The sequence below is a fragment of the Vidua chalybeata genome, chromosome 20 (assembly GCF_026979565.1).
Source record: "Vidua chalybeata isolate OUT-0048 chromosome 20, bVidCha1 merged haplotype, whole genome shotgun sequence".
In the NCBI taxonomy this organism is placed as follows: domain Eukaryota; kingdom Metazoa; phylum Chordata; class Aves; order Passeriformes; family Viduidae; genus Vidua; species Vidua chalybeata.
The window spans coordinates 7,003,396-7,031,322 of record NC_071549.1 but is presented as its reverse complement, the minus strand read 5'-3'; the positions used below and the strand labels follow the sequence as shown (position 1 = coordinate 7,031,322).

At 50.2% G+C, this 27,927-nt stretch overlaps 2 protein-coding genes across 3 annotated transcripts; one reads left to right on the top strand and one right to left on the bottom strand.

The window, feature by feature from the left end:
* Window positions 1-57: 57 nt before the first annotated feature.
* On the bottom strand, window positions 58-26,032 carry SUPT6H (SPT6 homolog, histone chaperone and transcription elongation factor). Of its 2 annotated transcripts, none has more exons than XM_053961488.1 (37): window positions 25,960-26,032; window positions 20,475-20,606; window positions 19,879-20,031; window positions 19,645-19,715; window positions 18,929-19,124; window positions 18,164-18,248; window positions 17,489-17,762; window positions 16,200-16,301; window positions 15,837-15,950; window positions 15,277-15,366; window positions 14,670-14,812; window positions 14,275-14,426; window positions 13,698-13,796; window positions 13,395-13,524; window positions 13,143-13,293; window positions 12,611-12,765; window positions 11,937-12,132; window positions 11,583-11,722; window positions 11,387-11,504; window positions 11,214-11,290; window positions 10,950-11,085; window positions 10,411-10,548; window positions 9,934-10,101; window positions 9,153-9,280; window positions 7,978-8,185; window positions 7,394-7,541; window positions 7,017-7,159; window positions 6,134-6,274; window positions 4,863-5,058; window positions 4,479-4,717; window positions 4,135-4,248; window positions 3,899-4,023; window positions 3,347-3,459; window positions 2,871-2,948; window positions 2,616-2,782; window positions 1,250-1,434; window positions 58-1,095 (listed from the first exon to the last, which is right to left on the bottom strand). In XM_053961488.1, exons 2-37 carry the CDS (start codon window positions 20,581-20,583, stop codon window positions 909-911), a joined length of 5,169 nt encoding a protein of 1,722 aa, XP_053817463.1. In that variant the 5' UTR covers window positions 20,584-20,606; window positions 25,960-26,032; the 3' UTR covers window positions 58-908. The 2 variants fall into 2 exon arrangements, with proteins under 2 accessions (XP_053817463.1, XP_053817462.1); XM_053961487.1 differs by lacking the exon at window positions 25,960-26,032 and adding an exon at window positions 25,801-25,934.
* Window positions 25,966-27,927, top strand: SDF2 (stromal cell derived factor 2). Its single transcript, XM_053961495.1, has 3 exons — window positions 25,966-26,251; window positions 26,347-26,543; window positions 27,093-27,927. The coding sequence occupies exons 1-3, from the start codon at window positions 25,978-25,980 to the stop codon at window positions 27,378-27,380; spliced, it is 759 nt and encodes a 252-aa protein (XP_053817470.1). The 5' UTR covers window positions 25,966-25,977; the 3' UTR covers window positions 27,381-27,927.

Genomic DNA, 27,927 nt, shown 5'->3' with positions numbered 1-27,927 from the left:
GCTCTGAGGAAATCCTAAGGGAAGGGCAAGGTGCAGGCAGAAAACCTCTGACTAGCATTCAGTAAAAACTCTATTTATTCACCCCTCTTGGTTACAGCTGGGCAGGGGAAGCGGGTACAGAGGAGGAGGCCATGCACTCCGGGCTGCTCCGTGGTGCTTTATCCCACGTGTCTGTCTCAGGGAAGCTGCCGCAGGCTGGCGCTTTATTTCGTAGTCTGATTAAAAAAAAAAATAATCAAAACTAAATAAATATTGTTCCAAAAGAAGCCAGAGGAGAGAGCAAGCCTTTGGTACAACAGCTGCATCTCCAGCAAGACCCCGAGCTGCTGTGCTGGACCCCTCCAGACACAGCTGGGGTTGGCACAGGCTCTGCTGAGCCTGTCACGCATGAAAACATGGAGCAAACAACAACAGGAACTTTGTGAGAACTCTGGTTCGTTTGTCACAACCCCCACGACTTTGCTTTGTGGTCTCGGGATGAGGAGAGGTGACAGTCAGGGTTTTGGAGAATCCAAAGGAAACAGGCTCACTCCAGGGCAATGCACTTTCAGCTCCGTTTGCTTCCCAGTCTTTGGGGTGAAAGCAGAGTGCTGTGCATGTACAAGGACAGACTCCTTTGACCTCATGTTTGCTTTGCTAACTTTCCAAGGTGCCTCAAAACCGGAGCCTAGAACGCAGAGGCCGATGCAGTGTTCCTTTCTATGATATATTTTTCTTATATATAGTATATATTTTCAAACCAGCCCTGCCAAGTCTATTCTCTCGCTCAGGTGCACATCACCAAGAGTCATTTCCCACCATCCCACGACGTAGAAAACAGGAGTTATGTGTCTAAGGGAAGTCGCTTCCAATTGTTCCCTCTCCTTCCCCCTTCCTCGGAGAAGAGCGGAGGTGTCGGGTGTCAGGTCCTATCGATCCATCTCATCCAGGAGAGGCGTGGCGTCCCCGGCGATGGACATGGGCGTGCTCTCGATCATGGGGCTGGGAGAGGGGCGAGGGGTCAACCTCTGCTTCTGTTTCCTCCGCTCAGCCTCCTTCTCCTGCAGCCACTGCTCGGCCATCTTGCCCCAGTCGATGGCAGCGTGGCTGTTGGTCCTGCAGGGACAGTGGGACAACGTGAGATGTGACAGGAAAGATTCCCTGTGCTCCTCCCTCCCCGCGGGGGAAGCAATCCCATCACGCTGCTTCCACAAAAACCAAGAAAAGCAACGGAGACAGGACAGGGATACGAGCACTCAGAGCTACTCACTTTGGCTGCTGCCTCTGCCTGGAGCTGGATGACGGCTGCTGTGCCTGGGACTGAGTGGACTGGGGTGTGGTGTTGGCCTGGAGCTGGTACTGGGGCGTGGTGATGGGCTGGCTGGGAGTAGTGTAGGAGTAGCTGGGGGTCATCAGAGGGGTGGCCACGGGCTGCTGTGCTGGAGTCGTGAACACCTGTGGAGAGCAGAGGCTGTCAGGGGACAGAGGGTGGACCCTGCTAGGCTGGGGGGGCTCTGCACTGCCCTGGTCGCCCAGGAGGGTGCCCAGCCACACTCTGCATGCCCCCAGCCCTGCTGAGCACAGCACATTTGCTTCCCTGAGAGCTGGGCCAGCACAGCCTGCCCTCCTTGCTCAGCCCAAGGGGAGATGCTGGAGCCAAGCAAAGGCAAGGGGCACAAGAGATACTTGGGGCAAGCCAGCAGCAATGACATCCTGCAGTGGGCACAAAGAACAGATAAATTCTTCCCCTGCAGGCTGCAGAGAAGGTGCAGCAGCTCTCAGGATGGCTACCTCCCACATCCCAAGCCAACTGGCTTCTTGTCCCATGAAGAGCTTACTGTCTTTGCCTCCCGGTGTTCACCTCCCTTTTTTTTCAGATGTCTTGATGATTAATACATCGGGTTATCCACAGTCTCTGCCTATCCTCAGCTCAGTATTTACTATGCCAAACTTCCTGAAAGCCTCCCAAGGTGCTCTGAAGGAGGATCACTCCTCCCTGCAAGCCTTGTCTTGCAGCATCTCTTCTTCAGGTGCAACAGCTGGGTGTGTTTTTTGTACCCAGGCTCCTCAGTCCTTCCGCAGCTGGAATTTGCCTCCATGCCAGCTGGGAGCTTGCAGAGTGGGTTGGGAGCAGGCACACATCAAGAAAGGCTTCACCATGAGCCAAAACTGTCCACTTCCATCTTACTCCCTGCAAAGTCCCTGGGTGTTGGGTCAGGCTGAGGTGTTCCCCGCCGGTGCAGCTCGGAGATTAGCGCTGAGCTGAAAAGCCCTGCAAACTCAGCGCATACCTTCCCAGCTAATCTCCTCCACTGGCAGCTCACATTGCCAATTCAGGGGCACAATCAGAAGGCTGTGTGCCCTCACTGCTGGATCCCCCCTCTCCACCCTGCCACATTCCTTGGGGGCTAGACCAGTTTGCTCCTTGCTCCAACTCCCCCCGGAGCAGGGCTGTGTTACATGCCTCATTTCTCCAGTCACGGGAGGCAAAAGGAAACCTGGCTCAAGAATCCAGCCTGTGCAGCACCACGGGGACAAAACTAGGACTCGGGAACCCCAGGCAATGAGGGATTCCTTAGGCTCCCAGTGGTTTCTAGCAGCAAGGAGAAGCCAGCAGAAATTTAAGTGACACCTACGTGGTACGCGCTGCTGCCGCCTCCGCTGCCTCCGTAGCCGTACTGGCTGGAGCCCCACTGTGCTGGGGTGGCATTTGGGTTCTGTCCCTGGCCTGTCACAGCAGCAATGGCACTGAACATCTGGGAGGTCATGTTCTGCGGTAGGGCATTCACTGCACGTGTCAGGTCTGCAAGGGAGACACAGTGCATTAGGAAAAGTGGAGCCTGGAGGAGCAGCTCCCATCCCCATTCCAACCGGGAATGGCCTGCACTGACCTGCCAGGTTGATGTTAGCTGGAGTAGCATTAATGGAGGCTGGAGTCCTGGTCCGACTGCTGCTGCTGGGGGTAATACCTGTGTAAAATACCAACCAAGAGGGAGATTAATTCTCATGGAAGAGAAGCCATTGGTCTGAAACTCAGGATTTGAAAAAAATGGAGTCAACAGTTGTTCCGGCACAATGGGAATGGTGCGTGTGCTGGATTGTATGGTGGGGGAGACAAAGGAGAGGAAAGGGACTGGTCCAGACTTTGCTGCATGGCCCACTTGATGAAAGATTAACTCTCAGGAGAGCTCTCAGTGGGTTGGTGCATGGAGCCAAACATTTCAAGCATTGCTCGGGAACTTCCCACACAAAGAAAAATCCTAGGACACATTTTTGGGACGAAGAAGATGGAACTGTCCTTTAATAACTGTCCCTGATATTGTGTGATAAACAAACAGCTGAGGCACTGAAGTTTTAGGCTGCTCACCTGGAACAGGGTCCTGATAATGATCCTTAAACCATCGGAAAAGTCCATTCACAGTAGGGAAGACTTGGCCCCGGTAGCGGAATCCCTCTGGTGTCACTGTCACATACTCTATCCTGGGAGAGCAGGGACAGCACGAGACATCACAGCCTGTTTCAGCCACTCACTGACAGGTCACACTCAGAACAGGCATGGACTAAAACCACAGGCAATGGATGATAATGAACAGATAGATCTACCCAAGGCACTTTATCTTCAAACAACTGCTTTGAACTACCCTGCTTTTCCATGAAAAATCCATCATTCCCTGCCTACACTCCCACAACACAGGGCAATGCTGCTCGTGGCAGCCAGAGAGTTAAGCAACATGGGAGTCTCCTGGGTGAGATTTACTGCTGGAATTGGGTCCTCCAACTGTCAGGAGGCCAAATCCTGGCAAAGAGGAGGTGTGATTTACAGGGATTCTGACAGAGCTGGAAGAAAACCTGGCAGCAGTCAGATGAGGTTTGGTACTGGCAGTACTCAGTGCAGGTGCTGGGCTTGCCTCTCACTTACCTTGGTTTGCCTCGAGGCTGATATCCCAAGAGGAATTTACCAGGTAGGTCTTTACAGGCACTAATAAAATATGGAATAAATGTTGGCTTCTCTTTCTTGGTCTTTATCAGCAGCTCTTCCAGCTTCTAATTAGAAAGAGAAAGAAGATAAATGCTCCAGAGGAGCCACATTTTCAGGAGCACACAGAGCCCATGGATATCTTCCTAAAAAGTTACCACATCCTAGGATTTTCTCACCTTCTTGTCTCCACCATTGCAGTCCTGATAGTATTTGTGGTTCAACAGGTCTCTGGCAAAAGAAGCCATTGGCTGGACATAACGAGCAACAATTTCATCCAGGTCTTCAAACTCCTTTGAACAAACACATTTAAAGAGGTATTTAGGGTGTGTTTGGTCATACACTCTGCATAGCAACGCTTGGGAAAAAAAAAAAAAAAAAGAGACAAGTATTGTCTAAGCATCCAGAGAGTGGATTGGAAGTTACTCTCCAAGAGTGTGAAAGCAGCTACAAGGACAGAAGGGCTGTGTCAACCTGTAAAATAAATCCTTCCCCTTCCCAGGTGTGCTCTGCAGGGCTTTACCTCTGTGTTAATCCAGAGCATGGAGCCCAGGCTGAAGGCATTCTCCTTGCCCTCCTCCCGGACATCCACGTGCTGGTAAATGCCATCGTTGACCTTCCAGGTGACAGTCAGATGGTTCTCCCCTTTGCTGCTCGGCCGAATAATCACATCCCCTTGGTCCATGGTCTCCATCATCTTCTCTGCTTGCTTGAAGCTGATGTTGTGGAATGATGGGTGAGCAATTACCCTCTTGATGTACGCTGGGGAACAAAGGGAACGTTCAGCCTTCCACGAGGAACTGCTTTAATGCAACTGTATCTAATTGTGCTGATGGTCCTGAAGCAGCCTGGGAAGGTTGGAATTACCAACCTGGGAAGGTTGGAGAGAGAAATTAAGAGAACTCACTTGTCCTCTGCTGCTTTCTTTTCATGTCTTCTTCCTGTTTGTGATCTGCTGCCTCAGAGTCGAAGTCGTAGTAGGTGTCTTTGGGCAGCTTCCACTCGTTGTTCTTGTCCATCAGGTCTGAGGTCCTGCAGGTCAGGTCTGCACTGAATTTCTCAATGTCAATCTTCATGATGCGGCAGTGGACGGTCATTCCCACCTGCAGAGGAGGTGCAGGCCAAGGTGAGCAGCAGGTTTGGCAGATACACCAGAATCCCTGTGCTACAGAACAATCCATGTGGGATCCTGCTGACACTGAGGAGGTACAAATCACCTCAGCTACTTCAGACTGATACAACCTTTAAAAGTGATCTTTCTACACAAACTGAAAGTCAACTGATCCCAAAAGTGACCAGAATCAAAAGAGATTAAGAGAAAAATGGGCAGTTCTGCAGCACATCTATTACCTATTACCCACACCACATGGAAAACTGCACATCTGGAGGGTGAGGTCAATCACCTTTTCTATTTCAAATGTCTTTCACAATGGGAGCAGCAAAACTGGACTTCAAGACGTGCAAGAAAGCAGTTGAGTGTGTTCAGAAGCAGACACCTAAAGGACTGCTCTAATAAAATGCGAGGCAGAAAATCCCCCCCACAAAAACTGCAATGTCTTAGTTCAGTTAACCATGATGAAGTTAATTAATAACTCTTTAAAGAAATGCTGAGACCTCTGAGCTTACAGGATTATCCATCACCTGCATGGCCTGCTGGGGACCCCAAAAGACAGCAAAGATGTTAATCCACTATTTTAGTATGTGATAAAAAGGTGTTATTCCATTTCTTTAAGAACCCCCAATCCTTGTCCTGAGCAGTAACTACGATGACCACAAATTAATGGAGAGGGAAGAAAAAGCTACAAGAGGAAAATGACCCTTGCCTGTCCAAAAAGAGTTCTGTGAACTCTTTAGAAAGCCAGAAACAAAGGGCAGCTCTGCATTAGAATGCCTTCTGGTCTCCTAAACCCAGACTCCAGCCAGACAACAATAAATCCTCCTGCAGCACAATGTGTTAACTGATTAACAGGGTCCCACCAGCTGCCAAGGGAGATTTGCCCTGTGGGACAAGGACACTAACCAGAACCTGAACTTCCTGCTGATTTTAAGTCCTTACATGAAAATAAGGTTGGAAAAGTCATTTAAGAACAGTATTATTAACCAAACTCTGAGTCTTTGGTATTGGCTCCAGGTTCTTCCAGCTCTCACTGGGAGTGTGAAAATCCACTGCTTTCATACCTTCACCCTTTCTTCTGGCCTCTTGACCACCTTGTCACTAAGAAATTTTGTTGGGATGAAGCCAGCAACACCATTATCCAGACGTGTCTTCACTCCAATGGCCTGACCTGGGCAGGAACCGCTGTCAAAATGGTTCCAAACCTTGAGCAAGGCAAAAGTAAATAAATCATTCAGCATGGAAACAAAATAGCCCCAGCAGTTCATACTCAAAACAAGTCCAAAAGCTGTGTCAGCAAAGTGGTGCAGCCAGAAGAGACTTGTGGAAGGGCAGGGGACAGAAGACTTCAACAAATGCTACCCAGTAATGCAATCTTCCTCCTCCAGTTCTGCTCAGCTTATGGGGACATTGCAGCCAGGAAGGTCAGAACATTTTTAGACCCTGAACACCAGACTGTAGCCAGGGCTGGTCTCTAATGAACACTATAGGGTTTAAAGTCACGGATTACCCAGGCTGGAATTCACAGTGTTTAGAAGGGACCTAAAGTACAGCTGCATTAAGCAGCAGGTGGTCCAGATAAGTTCTTAAAATTGAGAAGGTGGCAGAGCCTTCTGTTCTCAGTGTCACGGGCAATTTCTCTGCATAAAGCACAATCCCAGACCACAAACAAGAGCACTTTATGTATCTGCAAAGAACTGGTCAGCTTAGCTCCAGGTCCATTTCACTCTAAAAGCCATAATGTAGCCATAAAAGACCTGTCAAATCTATACTGAAGCAATTAGTCAGAAGTGCAACGGATTTTATTTACAGCCAAAGGCCACATCAGGTTGGGATTGTGGAGCACTGCGGACACAATCTTGGCTCTGATTCCTCATCTCCCAAGCACCCTACACAACACTCCTGCTGATAGCAGGCCCCTGACAAAAACAGGAGAGGCAGCCCCACCTCACTGAGCTCTGGGAAGTTGTCCTGCTGGCAGAAAGGGCACTGCCAAAGGCCAGTTTCATCATTCCGGATCGCCTGGTCGTAGCTCTCTCCCTGTGGGCGCCTGTGGGCAATCCCAGTCACATTGCAGATGATCATTTTACCTGTGGGGTGATGGGAGAGGGGAAGGAAAGAATGAAAAACTGCAGAGCTGGGCAGTTCCCTCCATCTAAGGTTGTTATTCATGCATGAAGGGGTTAGGAGGTCAGCCAAGTACTTGAAAAGCTGCTTCACACTCCACCACAGCACAGTCCCAGCATCACGCTCACTAAGATCCCTTTGCCCCACACCTTCAGACATTCTGTGTCAACTTAGGAGGACACAAAGCAGGGATATACCTATGTAAAATGTCTCTGGAGTTTCTTTGGTCAGCATATTGAAGACCTCCTCTGTGTTGGGAGAACGGTACGGGGTTCTCAGGTCCTTGTATCTGCAGCTTAGCTCAGCTCGAATGTCATACAAAGTGATGTGCTTGTCACCATAGCCCTGTGTGGGATCCAGAGGTTATAAAGGCACGAGCAGCAGGAAGAAGGTCAGTAGGGAATCCAGTGTAAGTTTTGGAAGAACTCAAGCAACTTATTAAATAGCAAATTTAAAAAGGGGGAGTGCAGCAGGTACCAACAAATGGTGAAACTCGGTCACAGGATGTTGAGGAGGTCGAAAGGACAAACATATTTAGAAAAAAATTCAGGGAGAAGAGCTTAAATGGTTAATTACTCCTCCCTGCCCCAAGTGTACTTTCTGCAAGCATTTACTGCATGCCATTGTCAGACACTGACTGCTCATCGTGGCTGTTTATACATTTTATAACAGCACAGCTAATGCCCAGCTCCCAAAAAGGATAAAGCTATAAAATATGAAAATCTCAGCTGGGCAGCAGAGCTTCCCCTCTGTTTCTCAGCACCAGGAACCCCCAGTGCACCTGTCTTTCCAGTTCTTCAGCAAAGGCATCAAGATCCAGGTCTTTCAGGCGCTCGGGGTTTTCCAGGATCTCCTCCAGAGCTCCTGCAGGATTTGCATCCTCAGCTGACTCATCATATTCCAGGGCATCCACTGCCATTTTCCTGGCCCATTCATAGGTTTCAGGATGGACCCTAGAGCCATCTAGGACTTCAATGTAGGAATCAGTGCTGAAACAAAACCAATGTTCAGATCAGGGCTCTGAGGTGTTCCTGCAGCTCAGTGACCAAGCACATTGTTGAGCACCACTGCTGCCCTCCATGGAACAAAGTACTCCAAAAAGGACACCGAATTATTCATTGCTAAAGCAACAGGAGCCAAGGCAAGACCTGGCAAACTCCAGCCTGCAGCTCCAAAGACACAGCCAGGTATTTTGGATGCTGGGTGGATTTGATCCCTGCATACTACAGCTGCTCTTCAGTTTCTCTCCTCACACAAATTCAGTGTTGCCCATGAGCTGTTTGGATGGGCTACACTTGGCCCCCAGCATCTCTGGGATTTGTATCCTGCAAGAATCAAGGGATCTAGTGGGGTTGGATCACTCAGTGTAGGGATTCAGACAGGTGTTCTTTCTCACATTGCTTTACAAAGGCAAAAGACCCTGGAGAAACCACGTTTCTAGTAAGTGACCCTTTGTGCTTTGTTCAGAAACAAGGTTACAGCTGTCCTCAAAATACCTCTTGTGCAGTTACCAGTGACTTAATGCTCTATAAACTTCCCAGTAATTGTACTGGTTTAAGAGGAAGCCAAATTGCTGAGTTATTTCTCAAGTTTGAAACTTTAGAAAAATAAAATACTGTTGGAAGGACCAGGCAGAAACTAAGCTGAAGTGCCCATGGGTTACTGATGACTCCATGACAACTATTTTAGGGAACAATTGGTTTTAGTTTAGTTCTTCTTGACCACAAAGAGTCCTTCACACCAGAGCAAGCCATGTAATTAATTTTCTGCAGTTCACACTGCTGCTGTGCAAGTTTAGAATCAGATTAATAACCAGCAATACCTGAACTTGGCCTAAAGTCAGAGGGGCCACACAGAAACTCTGGGGAACACTGACTCAGGGAAGGTCACTGTGTCACCCTGTCACTCACACTGACCCCACACCCCAGAGGACATCAAACACAACCCAATACCCACCTATCACCCAGTGATGCTGTGTCAATTTTGATGAAGCCAGCACAGTTGATAAACACTTTGGGTCCCATGTGACACATCGTAACCAGCTGGGTCCTGTTCTCCAGACGGGTGTTGTTTTGTTTTAAGATCTGCAGAGAGAGGCAAGAATATAAACCTTGAGAGTGGCAAGAATATAAACCCTGCTATTCAAACCCATGATTGCCCACAGAGGTTGTGGACTTCCTATCCCTGGAGCTGTTCAAGGCCAGGTTGGATGGGGCTCTGAGTAACCTTCAGTGGAAGATGTCTGTGGCCATGGCCAGGTGGTGGCATTAGATGATCTTTAAGACCCCTTCCAACCCAAATTGTTTTTATCTGGGAAAAAAGCAGAGGATTCACACTGCACACTGCAGTGTTTAAAGCATCTGACACATGCCCATCACAACTCTTAAGCTGTTGCTCCCTGCCAGTGTCTCAACATTGTGTGAAAGATGATGATTCTACATCATCACAGCTCCAACTCTCAGGAAAAGCGTTGGCTTCTTGCCTGGTGTTTTCTACACTGTGGAGGTGTCTTGACACTCTGACAGCACATCTATTCCTGTGGGTTTGGGAGCTGGCCGGGATTGATGGATCTGCTGAGCTGTTTGGGTCTCTCAAGGACACAAGTCCACGTGTAGCTTCGGGGCGAGGCACAGCGAGGTAAAAACACACATCACCAGAGCTGTCACCTGCACCTGGCACACGGACCCCGACTCACCTCCTGAGCACTCACAGAGTGCAGGCTCAGAAACCTCCTTACCTTCAGCAGGTGAGTGCCTTTGCGTGGTCCCAGGCCACACACGTACTGCAGCAAAGCCTGGCTGTGGGGGTGAGCAATGGCCCTGTTCACATCCACCCCCACCTCGTTCACACGGTTGATGAATTCGCAGTAGAGCGCGTTCAGCAGCTCCTCCTTCACCACGTGCTCCTGGCAGAGAGAAGAGGTGTTAGCCCTGGAAAAGATGGGGCTGTGCAACCCTCTGCCACGAGCCAAACACAACACACTGGAGGCCCAGGAGCTGTGTTGCACCTCAGCTACCCCTGAGAACAGCCTAAAGGCTGATGAGAAAGAAGCAAAAAAAAAAAAAAAAAAAGGAAGGTGCTGTGTAGCCTGAATATGGCACAGAATAGGCAGAACTTGCACAAGTTTAACTTGGAAACCTCTTATTTGAAAGCAAACCCTCACAGGCTGCTTTCTCTTACAGAGAAGGATCTTTCTTGCCCAAGGAAAATTTACCTGCAGAGGGTGGAATTTCAGGCAGAGAATATCCTCATCAGAGCTGCAGACCTGGGCAAACTCTATGAGGGGGTCCTGGATGCGGCGAGCGAGGGACACGGCCTGACGCAGCAGAGGGGGGTAATCCCGGAATTCATTCTGCAACAGGACACAGAGTCAGGGAAAACCCTCGTGGTGTTTTCACACTTTGTACCACAAGCAGCAAAGACACATCAGACAGGGACTGCAGCAAGGAAGCACTTGGTGCTCAGGGCAAAGAAAGCTGAGGTCAAAGGCTCCCAGGAGCTCTGATGCAATTAGTAATGGAACAATCTCACTAATTTCCAACTACATCAATATCCATTTTGTGCATCTGCTGGTGCTGATCTCTTCAGGGAAGCCTAAGATGTTTTGCCTTGATCCAAAGATCAGTACGTGACTGTCCAGATGGATCATATGAGACAGAGGATGATGCAAGGCCAGCACAACAAATGGAGGATGACACAGCACGAATGAGCAACAGACTAAGGGAGAGACTAAGGGAGGAGCAGAAAGTTCACCTCAGACTTCTTGCTGTTCATGTAGAGGATGGCCAGTTCATTGTCCACCAGCTCCACTCCGATAGAGGACAGCTGCTGCCCTTGGTCCAGCTCATGAACAATTCTCTTTACATCCTCCATCAGCATTTGAGCATCCCTAGGGAGAGACAGCCAAGGGGACTGAGGGGAGAGCACAGAGCTGGGTCCTGGAAACAGTGAAATGTAGACAGGCACAAGGAAAGGACTGCAAAGAAACTGGCAGGTGGAAGCAGCACAAAGACTGACCTGTTCTCGCCTGCAATTGTCACCACATGAGGCTTCTTGTTCAGGAGGAATTTTTTCAATGTTTCAATATCCTGGGCCTGGAAAGGAAAGTAGAACATCAGAGTAGAAAAGCTAGAGGATTTCTGTTCTGAGCTACCTACATTCATCTCAGTGACAGCTGCACCAAGGCTCACCTTCTTTTCCCTCTCCTCCTCACGCCAGGCATTCCTTCTCTTTGTGAAATGTGGCAGTCGGAGGAAATCTGTCACCTCACCCTCTCCATTAACGAGGGCACAAAACACAGGGTGGTCCCTGTCAAACAGAGATCGCTCAGACATGGAGGACTGGTAAAGCTGGATGTGCCTCCAGACACCATTCCCTCCCTCCTACCTGGCTGATGAAAAGGCAATGCCCAGCACGCGGATCCCCTTCCCTTGGTTCTCATCCATGAAATCATCGTCTTCCTCCACCTGCTGATCTGGCCTGTAGGCAGCAACCTTCAGCCAGTTGTAAAGTTTGCGGCTGCAAGCCTGGGAGAGCAGAGAAAGGACAAAGAGGAGTGAGAAAATCCACTGCAGGGGCCTGGCAGAACCCTCCTCTGGAGGAGAAGTTGAACCAGACTCAACCCCTGCCTCCTCCTCCTCCCCAAGAAGTGTATGAGCTGCCAGCAGCTGTCCCCAGAACACTGCAGGGCCGCCAGTGTTTGCAAGCCCAGCTCTGCCTCAAACCTGTGCCTCATCTCACCTTGAGGATGTACTCCTTGGCCTCCACTAAGAGCTTGTTCTTCAATTCTTTGGCCATCTGCACGTAGAGGAACTGGTTGAGGGAGCGCTCGATGGCCATGGTGCGCTGCCGATTCCACTCCTGCACCTGGTGACTGAACTCGTCCCGGTAGTAGAACTGCTTGATTTCCTCAAAGTACGTCTGGTCACTGCCATAACTGCAAGAAAGGAGAAGGGGAGGTACAGAAAGGCTCCAGACACCTGCATGGATCCATCACTGGCAGATTCCTGCACATCTCAGATTCGGGTAGCTGCTTGGAAAAATTAGGGAAAATCCCATCCAATGCTGCTTTAGCTGCTGAAGTGATGCTGTAGACAGATCACAGCCATATGACACAGTGTGGCCACTCAGATGTGCAGGGAAGGAGCTAAGCTGGTTGGGAAACAAGCATCATCTTCTGCAAAAATCCCAAGGTTTCAGAGTTTGCTTTCAAGTGCGTAAGACAGATAAAAGTCTGCTAAAGTACTCAACAAGATGATGAAAAAAGCAAGACCCTGAGAGGCTGCCTGACTCTGAGGTGCAGGAAACTACCAGGCCATGACTTTCAGAAGTAGTCTGGGTTACAGAGGTACTTGAAGAGCACTGCATGAATGAGCTCTGCCAAGTCAGGGATGGCACAGCCAGTGGGAACTCACCCCTCCACTCCTTTCATGTCAATGCTGATATCTATGGTGAGCAGTGCCTCATCCTCTGCCAGGCTCATTTTCAGGAATTGGTCATCTCTCAGCTCCTTCACAGGCTTGTTCTTCATGTATTTAAAGGAATAGGCATAGTGGGCTTCATCAATATCCTGGGAAAGAGGAGAGACAGTCAGCATGCACACAGGGCATTCATGAAGAAAGAACCTTCTGAATGCCACAGCAGACAATGGTTTTTATTCAATACCCCCTCAGCCCTATGCCTGCCAGTCTGCATTTCCTTCCCCAGCAGGACACAGTGGAATTGCTTTCCAGTCCCAGAGAAATACAGACTGTTTCCATAATTGAAGGCAACATCTCATCTGGTAAAATGCTGAGACAAAAAATGCAGCACACTGGGCTGCAGAGCCCAGCTCACTGCTGCTCCGAGATTTATTCAGAGTTGCCACTGACGTGGGAGAACAAGCATTTGTATGTTATTTAGATCCTTCCCTGAACTGACCCACAGAGTCAGAGCTCCCTTCCTTACCTTCTTCCCCTTTTTGGTTGGTGAAATGTTGATTTTAGCTCGTTCTTGGAAAGTTTGTCTCAGGACTTGTCTGACCAAGGGCTCCCTGGCGATCTGCAAAGCCACCATGTACCGAGCTCCTTCCAGCACTGCTTCCGGGCTTGGGAATTGACTGCAGGCAAAAAGGCAACATGAAGGCTTAGAACAATGTCCCCAGATCCTCTCACGTGTGTTACACCCACAGTAACTCCACAAAGACCCCCCCACACTAACCTACACACATAATCCTTGGCCAGCTCCAGGGGCTCTGCAGGGAACTGCTCTGTCTCGTGACGCTGGTAACTGTCTCGGAGATTCTCTCCAAACTGCTCAGGTGTCAGACCAAATTTCTTAGCCAAGCCATCTGGTAAAAGAAATAAAACAAAACACCAATGAGGACATGGGTATTGTAGCTAATAGTGAGCAAACCCACCAGTCTTCCTTCCACAGGTGAGTCACAGCAGAGCCACAGGTGAGGCACAGCAGAGCATGTGGGCCAGGCCACTGCACGTTCAGCAGGACAGAGCAGAGCCTTACCCAGCCCAGCTGCCTGGCAGATGGTGTACATATCCCTTCGGGAAGCCTGCTTCAGCTCAGGCCCCTTCTGCTCATCATCCTCTGCATCCTCCCCTTCACCTGTAGGAAGGATACATTAGAGAGGCATCCAGACAGCTGGAGAGTGTCAGAAGCACAATAAAGAGATTAAACACAACCTACACTGTGCAACAGAGCCCCTAAATACCACAAAGCTAATAGTGGCCTTAAAGTTATTCAGGGTTGGAAAAAGACCCTGGAAACACTATCTTCAGTGTCACTCTTGCAGTTTTAATAAGAGTTATCTCTGGGTTGCACATTAGAATATACATCAAGTTTGCTGTTGCTATCTCTGCCACAAGGTGTGGCATTCATATTCCACTGGAAAGAACCTTGTGTGGCAAACCTTAAACAATTTCAAAGGTGCCTGAAAGACCTGGAACTAACTTGAGACAGAATGACCAGCAGAGATGCATTGTGCAAACACATGGGTTTTTCACCAAACTTCCTTCCAGTTCTTTCAAACCAGGATTTTCAAGCAACCCACAAGGAGAAAACTATGAAATGTGAGGAGACAAACCTTCCTCTTCTTCACCATCCTCCCGGATACGCTTTTGCTTTTTGCGAGCAGCCTTGGCAGCATTCTGCATCTTGGGGATGTCTCTGCCATAGTACAGCAGGAAGTGATTGTACACGTCCTTCAGCTCATCCATGGACTGCACGTCCTTCAGCCTACAGAAAGCCAGCATGTTACACCCTGCCTGCAGCTTGGTCATGCTCACAACACTCAAGGAACCTGCTCTGACTCAGGTCAGGAAGAGGAGCCCTTGGATTCGTCTCCCAAAAGAATTTAAAGTATTTCTCATTATTGGCTTTGTGGGTGCTTTGCAGTGGCCAGAGTGCCTGTGCTGTTTGAGCAACTCAATGGACATTTTAAGTACTTTTGGAATGAATATAGAAGTGCTGGCACCCTACCTCTCCATGTCAGTAGTATCCAGGGCCCTTATTCCATCAGCCAAGGGCTTGTCTGGGTCAGCAGAGATTTGCTCATACTGGTAGGCCTGCATCTTCTCAAACAGTCGAGTCAGGTTCTGCTTGCGGATCTTCAGCTGGGTCCACTGACATGAGAACAAAAGAATTCCAGTGAAACACCCCATTGTAGTGTGTGATCTGTCTCCTACCTTCCCAAACAGACACTTCCAGGATTTTGGGATATTTGCCATATAAAAATGATCATTAAAATCCTCATCCACAGCCAAAGCCAAATGTGACACGCGGTAGGTCTTATTTCAGAGATGTATTATAATAACAGAAAAACCCCAAAATTCAGGTTTGGATCTGATAGCAGAGAAGCAACCTGCACTGCTGGCAGGAAATGTCACTACACAAAAGGAACTCAGTGAAGGGGAAGGATTTTTTGGAATTCTATTTTGTCACATATCCCTTTACCACCATACAACAACAAAAATGCAAAAAGACATGGGGAAAAACCCAAACCTGGCCAAAACAAACTGCTGAAAGTATCAGGCTAGGTAGGAGGACAAATGTTGACGGGAGAACCAGCAATGAAAATAGTCCTCACCTTCTCATCCCACTGCCAGACCCTCCACAGGTCGTTGATGTGCAGCTCTGGCTCCACATACTCCTTTCTGTAGAAGGCGATGAACGGGACCTGGGTCAGAAATGAGACTCATCACCCCTATGGAGGGGACTGGGCTGTTCCTGGCAGCCAGGAGCCCAGACAGAGCTCCTGTTCCATGTGGGACAACAAACCTACTTCACCAAAGAATACACCACATAGGCCAAAAAACTTCTGCAACATCAGGCAACACTTTGGAGAACAGATTGGAAGGACCAAGCAAGGCTCAAGAGAAATTCCCCCACCTCATTCAGGCTCAATTTGTCCACAAATCAGGGAAAGACAATGACAGCAGCTCTGTCAAACAGGCCTTAAAAACCTGCATTGCTACAGCTCACATAAGATGAGTTGCAGCTCCTAATGAAGCATCATTTCATCACAGGAGAGGCAGCCAGGGATGGTATCTCAGCCCCTTCTATGTGCCCTAAATGTTTCCAGCAGCCCTGCTAATCCTGTCAGGAAAAGGAGACAGACCTTGGTAATGAAGAAAAGTTGCAAATTACCTCAAAATGCTGATTTCTCATGAAATTCAGGGCTTCTTTGATCTTCTGGATGGTGCTGGGCCCCTTGCGGCTGAAGCTGCTGGCTTGTCCACGGTCAAGGTAGTCAGAACTTTCCTGAAAAGGAGAAACACGTTGTGTTCACTCTGTTCCTGAGCTGAACCCCTAAAAGAGCAGCCCCAGGTTAAGGCTAAGAAATTGTGGTTCTTTCAACTTCTTTGTGTTCCTTTTTGCTCTGTTTCGTGGATGCAAAAACGAAGACACACACGTCAAATGACCTGCTCAAAGCCAGAAATGAAGGTGGTACTGGGCACCACATTCCTATCAGCAGAGCCCTGGAACAAGTCCCCAGGCACAGCCCTTTACCTGCAAGGAGATGGTGGGTGTTGCAAATGCATTCCTATAAATCCAGTCAGCTTCTTCCTCCAGCTCATCATCTTCAGCATTCTTCACTGGGATGGATCTCAGCTGGGAAGAGACAACACCATGAGCACAGGCACGTGCAACACCAGGGCTTGCACTGCCATGTTTCCAAGAAGCCTGGAAATTATTGTTTTGAGCTACAGGTTACCTCTGGGGACCCCCACCTATGGGGTGCCAAGGATATCACTTCAATGTCTGCAACCTTCTGAGCACACAGGAAACTGCATCAGCTTTACACTAGATAAAGGCAGCTACAATCCTGTCAAAGGCTTGTGGAAAGGCCTGCAATGGTGCAAAGTCTGCTGTGAAAATCAAGTGAGGATACCTCCACTTCCCACCAGACTCCCAGATTTTCTGCAGTTACGTCCTCTGCTCCAATCTATCTGTGCCTTGTTACCACTTTTGTTGCTGCAGCCACAGAGTAATAAAAAATAAAGCTGCTCCAAAGCCTCTCTGGGCACCCATTCTCAGCCACTTCTCTTTCAGAGGTGCTGCTCTAATCACCACTGACATCCATGAAGAGGACAATATGTGTGGACAGGCCACCTACAGCCACAAGACATCACAGACAGCATTTCCTTCTGTGGCACAGACTGGCATGGGGAAAAACTGGCAGCTTCACACGTGCCATTTCACAGAGAAGGATAATAAACCTCTGCATGGAATTACATTAACATACACTAAAGGGAGATGGATTTTTCTGGGAAAATCTGAAAATAGCGTAAAATTAAGAGAAAAATATGAGACACCAGAAGGATTCCTCACAGCACAAACAGCACTTTGTACTGAGAGCAGTGTAAGTCTCATCATCTTGAGTAAAGTTGGTTACAGCAGTTATGTGTTGGCTGGCAATCAGGTAAGCTAGAAACCTTCCCATGTCTTCTCTAGCACTGCATCTTGCTCTCCATCTATCCAACCCAAGGGATTCCTACCATCATCCAGCACAAAGCCATCTCAGCAGAGCCCAAGCCCTGCACGTCAGCAGTGCAACACTGGCACCCAGTGGCCACAGGGAAGCTGTGACTGGAGCTAAACCCAGATTCACACAGGTACAACAGCTCCCGTGTCACTGATACGTCTGAATGCAGTTTTAGCCTGTACATTTGACAGGTAAGGTCGCCAAAGAGGGAAAAAGATATTCCAAAATCCATCCAGCAGCTTGCCAGCCTGCAGGTCGCAGGCTTGGGAGCCAAAATGCTTTCTGCCTGCAGAGCTGCAGCCCCTTGCCTCACCTGGAACCTCTCAGGCATGTCTGTCATGCGGATCTCGTTGTCCTGGTCTGTGAGGTGGCTGCTCTCCAGCTCACTGGGCTCGTACATCTCGAAGATGCTGCGGCGACTGACGCGTTTCTTGGTGGTCTTTTTGGGCCGCACGCGCGTCTCCCCTTCGGTTTCCTCGTCCTCGTACTCGTACTCCTCCTCCATCTCCTCATCGTACTCGTTGTACTTCTCAAACTCATCGTAGTCAAAGTCCACACCAAAGATTTCCTGGGCTTCCTGCAAAGCACTGGAAAAAAAAAAAACAAAAAACAAAACCCTATTGTTCAGCCCCACAGTGCAGTTCACAGAATACAGCCACACAGAGGAGGCCAGGGGCTCTGTCTAAGCTTTAGTTTTTCACCCAGGCTAAAAAATCGTGGACAAACTCTGAACTTTACAGCAAATATTTCTCTCAAGGGCCTGGTTTTGGTATCCCTTTAAAAAAACCCAGTGGAAAAAAGAAAAAAGGAAGGAGTCGCACATTTCAGAAATCACACACTAAAAGCTCTATGTCTAAATTTACCAGGTTTCTTCTGGGAAAAAGACCAGCAGTGCCCAACCACAAGCTGAATCACTCTGCAGTCGTAAGATCCAAATAAGCTGAGCACTATTTTCAAGGCTCCAGGCCAACTTCCAATCAATACTTACGCATCTGTGTATCCTGGAAGCTTCTTTCTCCATTTTGGCTTCTTCAGAGGTTGTCCATCATCATCCACAATGAAGTCATCAATGTCTGGACATTGAGAAACAATTCAGTGGTCAGGGAACTCAGATATAGAACCTCTGACAAAGCTCAGACAGTGCAACTACGAGCCTCCACCACAGACTTAGGCTGCTGCTGCTGTTAGGCTGCCCAGCTCCCCACAGCATCTCCTACACCAATCTCACACATTCCAGGAGCCTGAACCACACTAACAAGCTGGAACAAACTTCCAGACAAACTTCCAGGCAAAGCCATCTGAGTTGCAGCTCAGTGCACTGAAAATACAGTCAGGAAAGGCCTGGCTGCTTTGGGCAGTAGAAAGAATTCTTGAAACTTTTTTGGTAAGGTAGCAGCAGTGAGAAGCTGATGCTGAAGAGGGGTAGGGCAGGCATGCACTGTGCTATGAGGTACTAAACATTGCCTTGAGGGCCTTCCTCTGAAGCATTTTCATTTTTGAGGCAGCTTAGGGGAAGTGTTCAGGACATCAGCACACATAAAGTGCTCCTGCACAAAGTGGTTCAGACAGACAAAGTAAACCTGTCACCCAGAAATGTTTAATTCTAAGGACTGTACTAATCAGAACAATTAAGAGCTTCACCATGACAGGGTCACAGCCTTTTGGATACTTCTAGTTCAGACAAAGTCTGAACTTTGTTCCTGTGCTTTAATCCTAGGACAAACATTGGATGTAACTGACCATCCACACTCACCAGATTCATCTTCCTCCTCCTCCTCTTCCTCTTCCTGTGGAGCAACAGGAGCTTCCACAGCTTCCCCTCCTTCCTCGCCTTCACCATCCTGAAAGATTTCTTCAGCAATGGCTTCCTTCTCATGTTCTTCCTTTCCATAATCTTCTGCTTCATCGTCCTCATCATCAGACATTTTTCGCACACGCCTGAATTTTTGCTGCAAGGACAATTCCTTGTTAGTTCTCACAGCCCCTGGCTCAGCACTGCACTTCCTCTGCAGGCACCTGGGAGGGAGCAGGATGGAGCACAGCACTGGCACACAGGGGAGAGAAGCCACCCCCCTGGGAGCTGTGTCACTTGCATGCTGTCACCACCAGTGCTGGCCTGGTTGATGTGACTCTAATGTTTCAGAAAGAGCTTTAGAGCCCATAACAGCCTGTGCTGACCTTGAGGTTAGCACCACACAGGAATGGAAGATAAGACTGTCCTGAAGAGGTGGAAAGGGAGGAGCACAGCAGACTTTAGGCACCAGAAAAAAGTGTTTTGCAAACTCTGGGAAGCCAGGTCCCAGTTGCTTGGGCAGGGATAGAACCTGCTTCTTTCAAGCACTCAGCTCTCCCTTTCCAAGAGGGCAGGAGCTGATGGGAGGCACTGTCTGCTCATGCCAGGCTGAAGCCCACCCCCCTCTGTGCTAAAACACACCACGCCATTAACAGCAGCATGGAAACACAACTCACTCTTTTGACTTTAACACCCAAGTTTTCTTCAATGAGGTCAAAGTCATCATCCTCCAGGCGGTCATCAAAAGCTAAAGAAGACAGCAGAGCTAAGTTACACTCTCACTTTCCTAACCTGGGAATGCACTAAACCCAAAAGGGTACAGCTTACTCAGCTCATGCAGAGCAGGGCAGAGGGTTCTCTCTGCCAGCATTACACCCTGCCCTGCTAGTAACAATCATCACAAAACTTACTGCGCTTTCTCTTTTTGTGGCCAACATCATCCTCGGAGTCTCCAGAGTCACTGGCTTCCTCCTCCTCTTCCTCATCATCATCATCGTTAATGAATCCTTTCAGGTTCCCCTGCTCATCCTGATCATCAAGGTTCAGCTCCTCCTCTTCCTCATCTGGGATGGAGAGCAGCACGTGTTAGACACTTACTGGTTATCCACTGGGACCTGTGCAAGCAGCATCTTCCTCCACACCATCCACACAGAGTTTTAACTGAACACTTTTACTGACACAGAACCCAGCCAGCTGCTCCTGCCAGATCCCCACTTCTTGTCTCGTGCTCTCTCTGCAGAGGGAACAGGTGGAGTGGTCACACTGGGAGAATTCCTCTGCTTTTACCATTTACTATCAAACTGTGTGACTGCAAGTCCCACGAGGGTGAAGCAGCGTATTTTTTATTGCCAATTATAAATACCACTTGGAGGAAGGGAAGCACTCAAACAGCTGAGAATATTGACTACAGATGGCCCTGCTGTTACAGCACAGTTATCACTCCATCTGCAGAGCCACAGAATGCAGAATGGAACAGCACTGAACACAGACAATTCAGCAAACTCACCATCCTCATCTTCCTCTACAAACTTCTTGGTTACTCTGGGTACAACCTCCCCATCCTGGTTGTACTCTTCCTCTGACTCCTCTGCTTCGCTCTCCACAAAGTCAGACATGGCTGCAACCTCTCACACGGCAGCTGGGGAAAGAGGAAACATCCCTGGCATCAGCTGAGCAAGCAGAACGAGAGCACTTCCCCCTTCAGGTTTTGGAGAGAAGGCAGCTAAAGTAAGAAGGGTTTCAAATTAGCTACAGAGGCCCTGAATTACCCAGTGTCCACCTTGCCTGGACATCCCTGTCACCAGAGATCAGGCAGCAGCCAGGAGCTGCCAGCTCCTGCCAACCCGTGTCTGGGTGAGGAGGGCAGGAGCTGTCACAGCAACACCCGCGGCTCCTGCGGCTGGAACGTGCACACAGCCAGAGCCTCCATCCCATCCACACCCTCCCGTGCACTGGGAAGGCTCCCACTGATGCTGCACGGTGTCAGGCACACAGCCCAACTCTTTAAGAGCTTAATATGATTAATCCTCACTCAGTTAACGAAGCCAGGGTGACCCTGAAAAGGGCCTGGAGTGAGCCGCGATCGCTGGCTGTGAGACTCTGCAGAGCCCACAGAGCAAACTGCAGAGAGGGCTGGGGGTCCTGGGCTGGGGCAGGGGGTTTGTGGCTGCCCACAAGCCAGAGCCACAGCCAGGATGTTCCATGCCAGCAGCCTCCACCCAGAGTTGAGGAAGCAACAAGAAAACTACAAAACCAGTGCATTTTTTAATATCCAGAACCTTTTGTTTGATGCTTTTCCCAACTGGGGTTTCTGGACACAACATAAATCAAGCTTGGCACAAAGGAAAGTGTTTGCCAAGTTCTGTCTCTCTGAGCCTTCCACTTCTGGTGGTTGCAAACTCACTGATATTTTTGAAATTTTCAAAGGAAGTTTTTTTTTTTATCTCCCTTTTACATACATCAAAACAACTGAACCTTACAAGAGACAGCTAAGAGGAAAACCTAATCAATTCCTCAAATGGCTGAGGGGATGAAAATGCCAGCCCAGGAAGAAGTAGAGGCCTTTGGGAAGGAGCAGTACAAAAAGCAGTTCAGAGGTGTCAGATCTAAAGCCAAAACCTCCATGTTAAAATTACATCTGATGTAATTTAACACACAAACATGCAAAAACAACAGAGGAAAAAAGAGATGAGAAAAGAATTCCACATGGCAGGGAATGATACCTAAAAAAACACACTTTAAAACATTCCCATAATCATTTCCCCACTGCAAACAACATGCTGAAGGGAATCAGTCCCATACGGGACAGCCTGATCAAGGCTTTGCCATGACACTTCTCGTGTGCAGGATTTCTTGTTCTGCCCTGAGATCCACACATCTGCTGCACAAACACAACAACCTGGAGGAAAAACAGGGACTTAGTGCTCAGTTAGAGTTAAAAGGTCCAAGGCTGATCTTGGATGATCTTTTAAGTCTTAAAATACGAGCAGCTCCGAAGGAACGTGTCATCCGTATCTCATTAAAGAAAACCCACAACAAAGATGAGGGGAAAACCTCTGCCAGATTCCAGACACGAGTGGAGAGAGCAGCTCATACTCCTTGGCTGCAGAATATGTGGCTGTGGCCAGCTTCTTTTTGCAGGATGCTCCACACAAGCAGAAATCACAGCAGGCCAAGGCTACTGCTCTGCATCCAGCCAGGACGTGGCTGCTCTGGTTCAGTGTGGGATCCCCATGATCATGAGGACCCTTTAGAAGTTAAACACTTGTATTTAAGCATCCCTCTCAGAAATAACACCTCAGAGGACAGCACTGATGCCAGTTAAATGCGTGTTCCTGATGCAAATGGCACTGATGAATCATGTGAGTACACAATACAGAAACAGGGATTATGTTTACCAGCCTGTGTATGAATATTCTGTCAACTTCACAGTTTCTCACCAATCCTCCTGCTCCAGGTATTCACCAGGGTGTATTATCATACACAAACCTGCAGGCTGAGTGGCTTTTCCTAGAGCATTTCCAAGTCTAATAACCTCGTTTATCTCCTGCCCATGATCAATACACAAACCCACCTCGTCAAAGCACCACATCCAATTTCACCATTCTCTGCCAGTGAGTATTTAACTCACAATTCCAACTTTCTTCCTCATCACTTGTTCTAAAATTTCCTGGCAATTTTACTCCATGTCAATTCAAATTTGTCTGGACATGGGGAACAAATAGGACTTGAGAAAACCATCTTATTTAATGATCCAGCCAAGCAGGTTCCACACGAGCCAACCACTCACAAACCCAGGTGCTTTCAGCTCCAGCAAAATTCACCTCAGGAGAGCAGGGATGTCACTTAGCATGGAAAAGAGAAGCAAGATATTAAACCAGATATTGATTAAAGGTGCCTCTCCCACCCTCTGTGCCAGGGAGGCCTTAATTTGAAACAAAACAGGCCAGGGAAGTGGGCAGAGGTGCAGAGGCAGAACCTGGTATGGTCACACAGGGAGAGACCTGAGGAGGGTTTAAAGACTCTAGCCCAAGGAGTGTTGAGCCAGCCCAGCTGTTTTGATCAGGAGTGTCTGCACTTTGCTCAGCTCAAGGGCAGAGTGGCACTGATCCAGAGTCCACAAGCTCCTTTTAACTGGGACCGTTGAGTTCTGAGCAGGACAGGACCAGGATGGACATCGGCCGCAGACTCTGTGAGGTGAGGCAGGGCCTTTAGAACAAGGGCTGCTTTGTGAGAACCTGAGGATTTCAGAAATCATTCACACATCCAGTGTGCAAATGGACATTGGGAATAGAAAAGTCCCTCAAGAGCTTCACCTGAGCAGGTGTGGGGTGAGGGAAAACAGAAACATCTGACACTCTCCAGCTACAGGGATGCCACCTAAGGCAGGAGACCTCAGTGGTGTTCAGAGAATAACCAAGCAGTGTCCTCAGAGCAAGATGTATTTATTGTTCAGCAATCAACCTCAGGACAGCAGCATGAATACACAAACCAACAAAGCCAGGTGCTCACCTTGGCTTCAGGACAGCATGGGTGCAGCAAAGACAGTCCTTGACTTCTCCCCATCCTTTGTGGAAGAAACTACATCAATCCCACATTAACACTTGTTTTAATCCCACATTAACACTTGTTTTAACTCCTTGGTGGGGGAGAGTGCTTGGGCAGGAATGGTTCTAACCTCTGCCACTTCATGATTCGACTCACAGTCCATTTGGGATCACACAGATCCAGGGAATCACACTGCCAAAGCCACCACTGAACATCAGCTCTCGTGGCCACATTTCAAAGGGTCAAACCAGAGGATTCAGAAAGCTCAGTGAGAATAAGAGAGCCGGGGAACTCGACTCAAAATGCAGAGCCTAAAGAAGCCAAATCTATTAATTTTGTCAATTAAAAGCTCATGAAATTAATTTTAGCACAGTCCAAGTACATCCACAGGAGTCCAAGACTGATAACAAATGTCTGACTAGGAAAAACCCAAATGAACTGCAAAGATAACACCACTCTGAAGCTCTCGGTGAATTTCTCAGTTAAATCAATATCAGTTTTCTTAAAATATTTTTTTTTTTTAAAGTAAGCCATGGTTGACCTGGATTGTGTGGATTTAACACCAATAACTAAGCAAAGATCTTCAGGCTGTGTCTCACCACAGAACTCAGACAAAATCATTTTGGCATCTTTTGATTTGAAGCTTATAAGCCTAACAGAAACATCCCTGTGAAGCACTGCAAGGCACTCACACCATGAGAAACTACCCTCACAGGCACCTCAATGCTGAGCTCTTCCTCACAGGCATTTCTTGGTATCCACATGGACTTCTGATGGCTACTGGGGCCTGCCAGCCCTGACAGCAGCAATATATCATTTTATATTTAGCTTTTACAGCTGTTTTTGCAGATTTCTTAAGTCTGCATCTAATCCACCCTGCTCAGTGGGAGGAACACAGCGGGAAGTGATGACTGGGGACCAATGATGGGGAAAGTCCAGGCAGCCACCACAGCTCAGGAACTTCCCATACCTGCTTTGTTGGTTTTAATCCTGCTGCTGGTCCCACCGCCCCCGATGCTATCAGGTGGCAGCACGTCCTGTGGCAGGGTGACACATTTAATAGCACCTTGTGTGAAAAAGCACTTCCGCCTGTTTATTTTAGCCCTGCTGCATCATAATTTCCGCTCAGAAACAGAAAACTGATGCTCCCTCCTCGCTTTCTCTGACCTGCCCATGACTTCAGGCACCTGGATCATGTCTCTTGTCAGCAAGCTTCTCCCCTAAGGTGAGGACATGAAGGCTTTGCTTGCCCAAAAACCTGCTCTGCTCCTGCGTTTTGCAGCACTTCCTTTTTGGAATGGTCTAACCAGAATTGCCAGGACACAAACTGCCAACCACTTACTCAGCAGTGTAACAATGTTTTCTATTTCATTCTCTCCTCCTTTAAAGTAATTTCAAAATATCCCTCTTAAGCTACAATGGGGTGCTGAAGTCGTTTTAAAAGAAACAATTGTTGAGACACCTACTGCTCTTCTCTGAGTAAGAAGAGCTGATGTAGAGACAATTTTGTGGTGTTACCTTCTTTACACCTTCTGCCATATCTCATTTACCACACTAGCATTCTCACCCGGTGTTATCTGGTCTCTGCAACTCCTCACAATTTAGTTATTCTAAGTAATTTAGGAGTAACCTTCCTTCTCCACTTCATCCTATTCAGGAAAAAAAGAAAGCAACAGAAATGACGGCGAAACTCCACAATAACCTCACTCCCCTACGAGCACCAATCATTTGCTACCTTTCAGTCATTTATTAAACCCAAAAGGGCTTTCCCAGGCCGTTGGCTTTTCAGGGAGCACCTCACCAGAACTTTGGGAAGCCTAATGCGGTGTTCTGCGAACCGCACCTGCGGAGCGGAGGTCCGGGAATCACACCTACAGAGCAGGAGGCTCCAGCACCGCCAGCATGGCGAAAAACGAAGGTCAGACCCTTTCTCCCACTGCAAGGAAAGCATCCCGATGCTCCCCACGCCACCGCCTCACATCCACAGCTCTTCGCACCGAGCCAGCGCTACCCCGCAGCCCCGGGCCCGCTGCAGCAGAGGGCGGGGGCTGCGGCACCTCCCGGCCCCGGGGGAGCCACCCTCGGCCCCGGGGGAGCCACCCTCGGCCCCGGGGGAGCCACCCTCGGCCCCGGCCACCGCCTCGCCTCCTCCGGGCCCTGCCCGCCGCCGCCCCGGGAGGCTCCTGCTGCCGCCAGCCCCACCCACGGCCACCACCGGGGCCGCACCGGGGCGGCCGCCGCCGCTTCACCCCGCACCGGGGCCCGCGGCGCAGCCCGACACCAACCTCGGGCACGTCCCTGCCGCATCCACCGGGGCTCGGAGCCGCCGCGGCGCCGGGTCGGGTGTGACGCCCGGGCCGGGACAAACGCGGGTTCGCCCTTCCCCCGGCAAGCGACCCCCGTTCCCCGCCACCGCCGCCCCGCCGGGCCCGGCGCGGCCTTACCCGAGGGGCCGAGGGAAAATGGAGGCGGCGGCGGCGGCGGCGAGCGCGGGGGGCGGAGCGGGCGAGCCGCGACCTCCCGGCGGGCGGAGCGGCCGCGCTTCCGCTTCCTGCGGGATGGAGGCGGCGCGGCGGCCGCCGCTGCCGCTCCGGCTGCTGCTCCCGCTGCTGGCGGCGGCGCTGGGCGCGGCGGGGCGCGGCGAGCCCGGGCCCGTCACCTGCGGCTCGGTGGTGAAGCTGCTCAACGTGCGGCACAACGTGCGGCTGCACTCGCACGATGTGCGCTACGGCTCCGGTAACGGGCGCGCCCCCCCACACCCCCCTCCGCGCTTCCCCCGGCTCCCGCGGTGCGCTGAGCTGGGTGTGATGGTGCTTCTCCCTCCTCCGCAGGCAGCGGGCAGCAGTCGGTGACCGGGGTGTCGGCGGCGGATGACGGGAACAGCTACTGGCGGGTGCGGGGCCGCACGGCCGCCGTGTGCCAGCGGGGCACGCCGGTGCGCTGCGGGCAGGCCATCCGCCTCACGCACCTGGGCACCGGCCGCAACCTGCACAGCCACCGCTTCACCTCGCCGCTCTCCGGGAACCAGGTACCGCCCGGGGATCAGCAGCCCTGGTCCCCGGGCTCCGTGTCTTTCCCTGGGCGTGACGGGGCCCGCCTTGTCACTCGGGTCTTGGCGCGTCCCCCGAGTCCCTGCTGGGTTGTCCCTGTCCCTGCCCTTCCCGTCTGGGTTCTCCTCGTCCCTCACGTTACTGCCAGCCCCACCTCACTCCCCAGTCAGTCTCCTAGGTTCCCCCAACAGATGCCCCATATGTCTACTAGCATTTCCTAATTCCTGGCCCTAGATGTATCCCCCATGTCCCCACCGGTCTCACCTTGTTCCCCGTTTCAGACTGGGTTTCTCCTTAGGCTGGATCCCTACCAGCACTGCCTTGTTCCCTGGTCCCAGCTGGGTCCTTGCCAGTCCCACCATGTTCCCTACTCCCTCCCAAGTCCCTAATGCCTTGCCCTCCCCTGCCTGAATCCCAACCAGACCCTCAAAGTCCTAACAGAGCCTCAGTCACAACCAGATCCCTCTGCCCACCTCAACCCTCCCCTTTTTTCATCCCGGCCCAAGCGAGCTGTTCTTCACCCCCAGGAGGTGAGTGCATTCGGGGAGGCTGGCGAGGGCGACTACCTGGACGACTGGACAGTGGTGTGCAGCGGGACCTACTGGGTGCGGGACGACGAGGTGCGCTTCCAGCACGCCTCCACCGACGTCTTCCTCTCGGTGACCGGGGAGCAGTACGGCCGGCCCATCCACGGGCAGAAGGAGGTGCACGGCATGGCCACCTCCAGCCAGAATAACTACTGGAAGGTGATGGAGGGCATCTTCATGCAGCCCAGCGAGGCCTTCCAAATGGAGCAGTACCACGCCGAGTTGTGAGGGACAGACAGACTGATGTGGAGCTTGTGGGCGCTGCCCTGCTGTGTTTGGGACTGCTGAGCCCAGGGGATGGCTCCTGTCCCTGCCCTGGGACTGGCACACACCCAGGACTGACACACACCACTGACGCAGGGCCCCAGCACAAGCAGATCCTGATGTCCTGAATTCAATGTGGAGCAGATTCCATTGTCCCAAATCTGACACTAAACAGGCCCCAGCTTTCAGATCTGACCCAAAGCAGCTCCCAACATCCTAAAACCACTACAAAGCAGATCCCAGTGTCCAGACCTGACCCACAACAGAGCTCAACATCCTAGATTGGCACAAAGCATGTCCAAACATCCCAAATTAGCACAAAGCCAAGGCCAGCATCCAGACCTGACCCAAAACAAATTCCCAAGCTCCCACCCTGTCCCTTTGCAGCCCGCTCTGTCCAAGGACCTGCCCCTTAAAGGACTGCTGTCCCTGGGAGCCGTACCCCTTACTGTAGTCCAAACTGCCCCTCATGCCCTGCAAGGACCTGGGGCCATAAAAGTGCTGAACTCTG

Bases quoted from the DNA above. Each gene is read 5' to 3' on its own strand.
- SUPT6H (XM_053961488.1), bottom strand. From the start codon at position 20,583: ATGTCTGACTTTGTGGAGAGCGAAGCAGAGGAGTCAGAGGAAGAGTAC. The intron at 15,951-16,199 runs GTAAAGGGCTGT...TCTCCTTTTCAG, and splicing joins CACCCACCATCTCCTTGCAG to GAAAGTTCTGACTACCTTGA. The intron at 14,813-15,276 runs GTGAGGACTATT...TTCTCATGTCAG, and splicing joins TCTGGCAGTGGGATGAGAAG to TGGACCCAGCTGAAGATCCG.
- SDF2 (XM_053961495.1), top strand. From the start codon at position 25,978: ATGGAGGCGGCGGCGGCGGCGGCGAGCGCGGGGGGCGGAGCGGGCGAG. The intron at 26,252-26,346 runs GTAACGGGCGCG...CCTCCTCCGCAG, and splicing joins CGATGTGCGCTACGGCTCCG to GCAGCGGGCAGCAGTCGGTG. The intron at 26,544-27,092 runs GTACCGCCCGGG...CTTCACCCCCAG, and splicing joins CGCCGCTCTCCGGGAACCAG to GAGGTGAGTGCATTCGGGGA.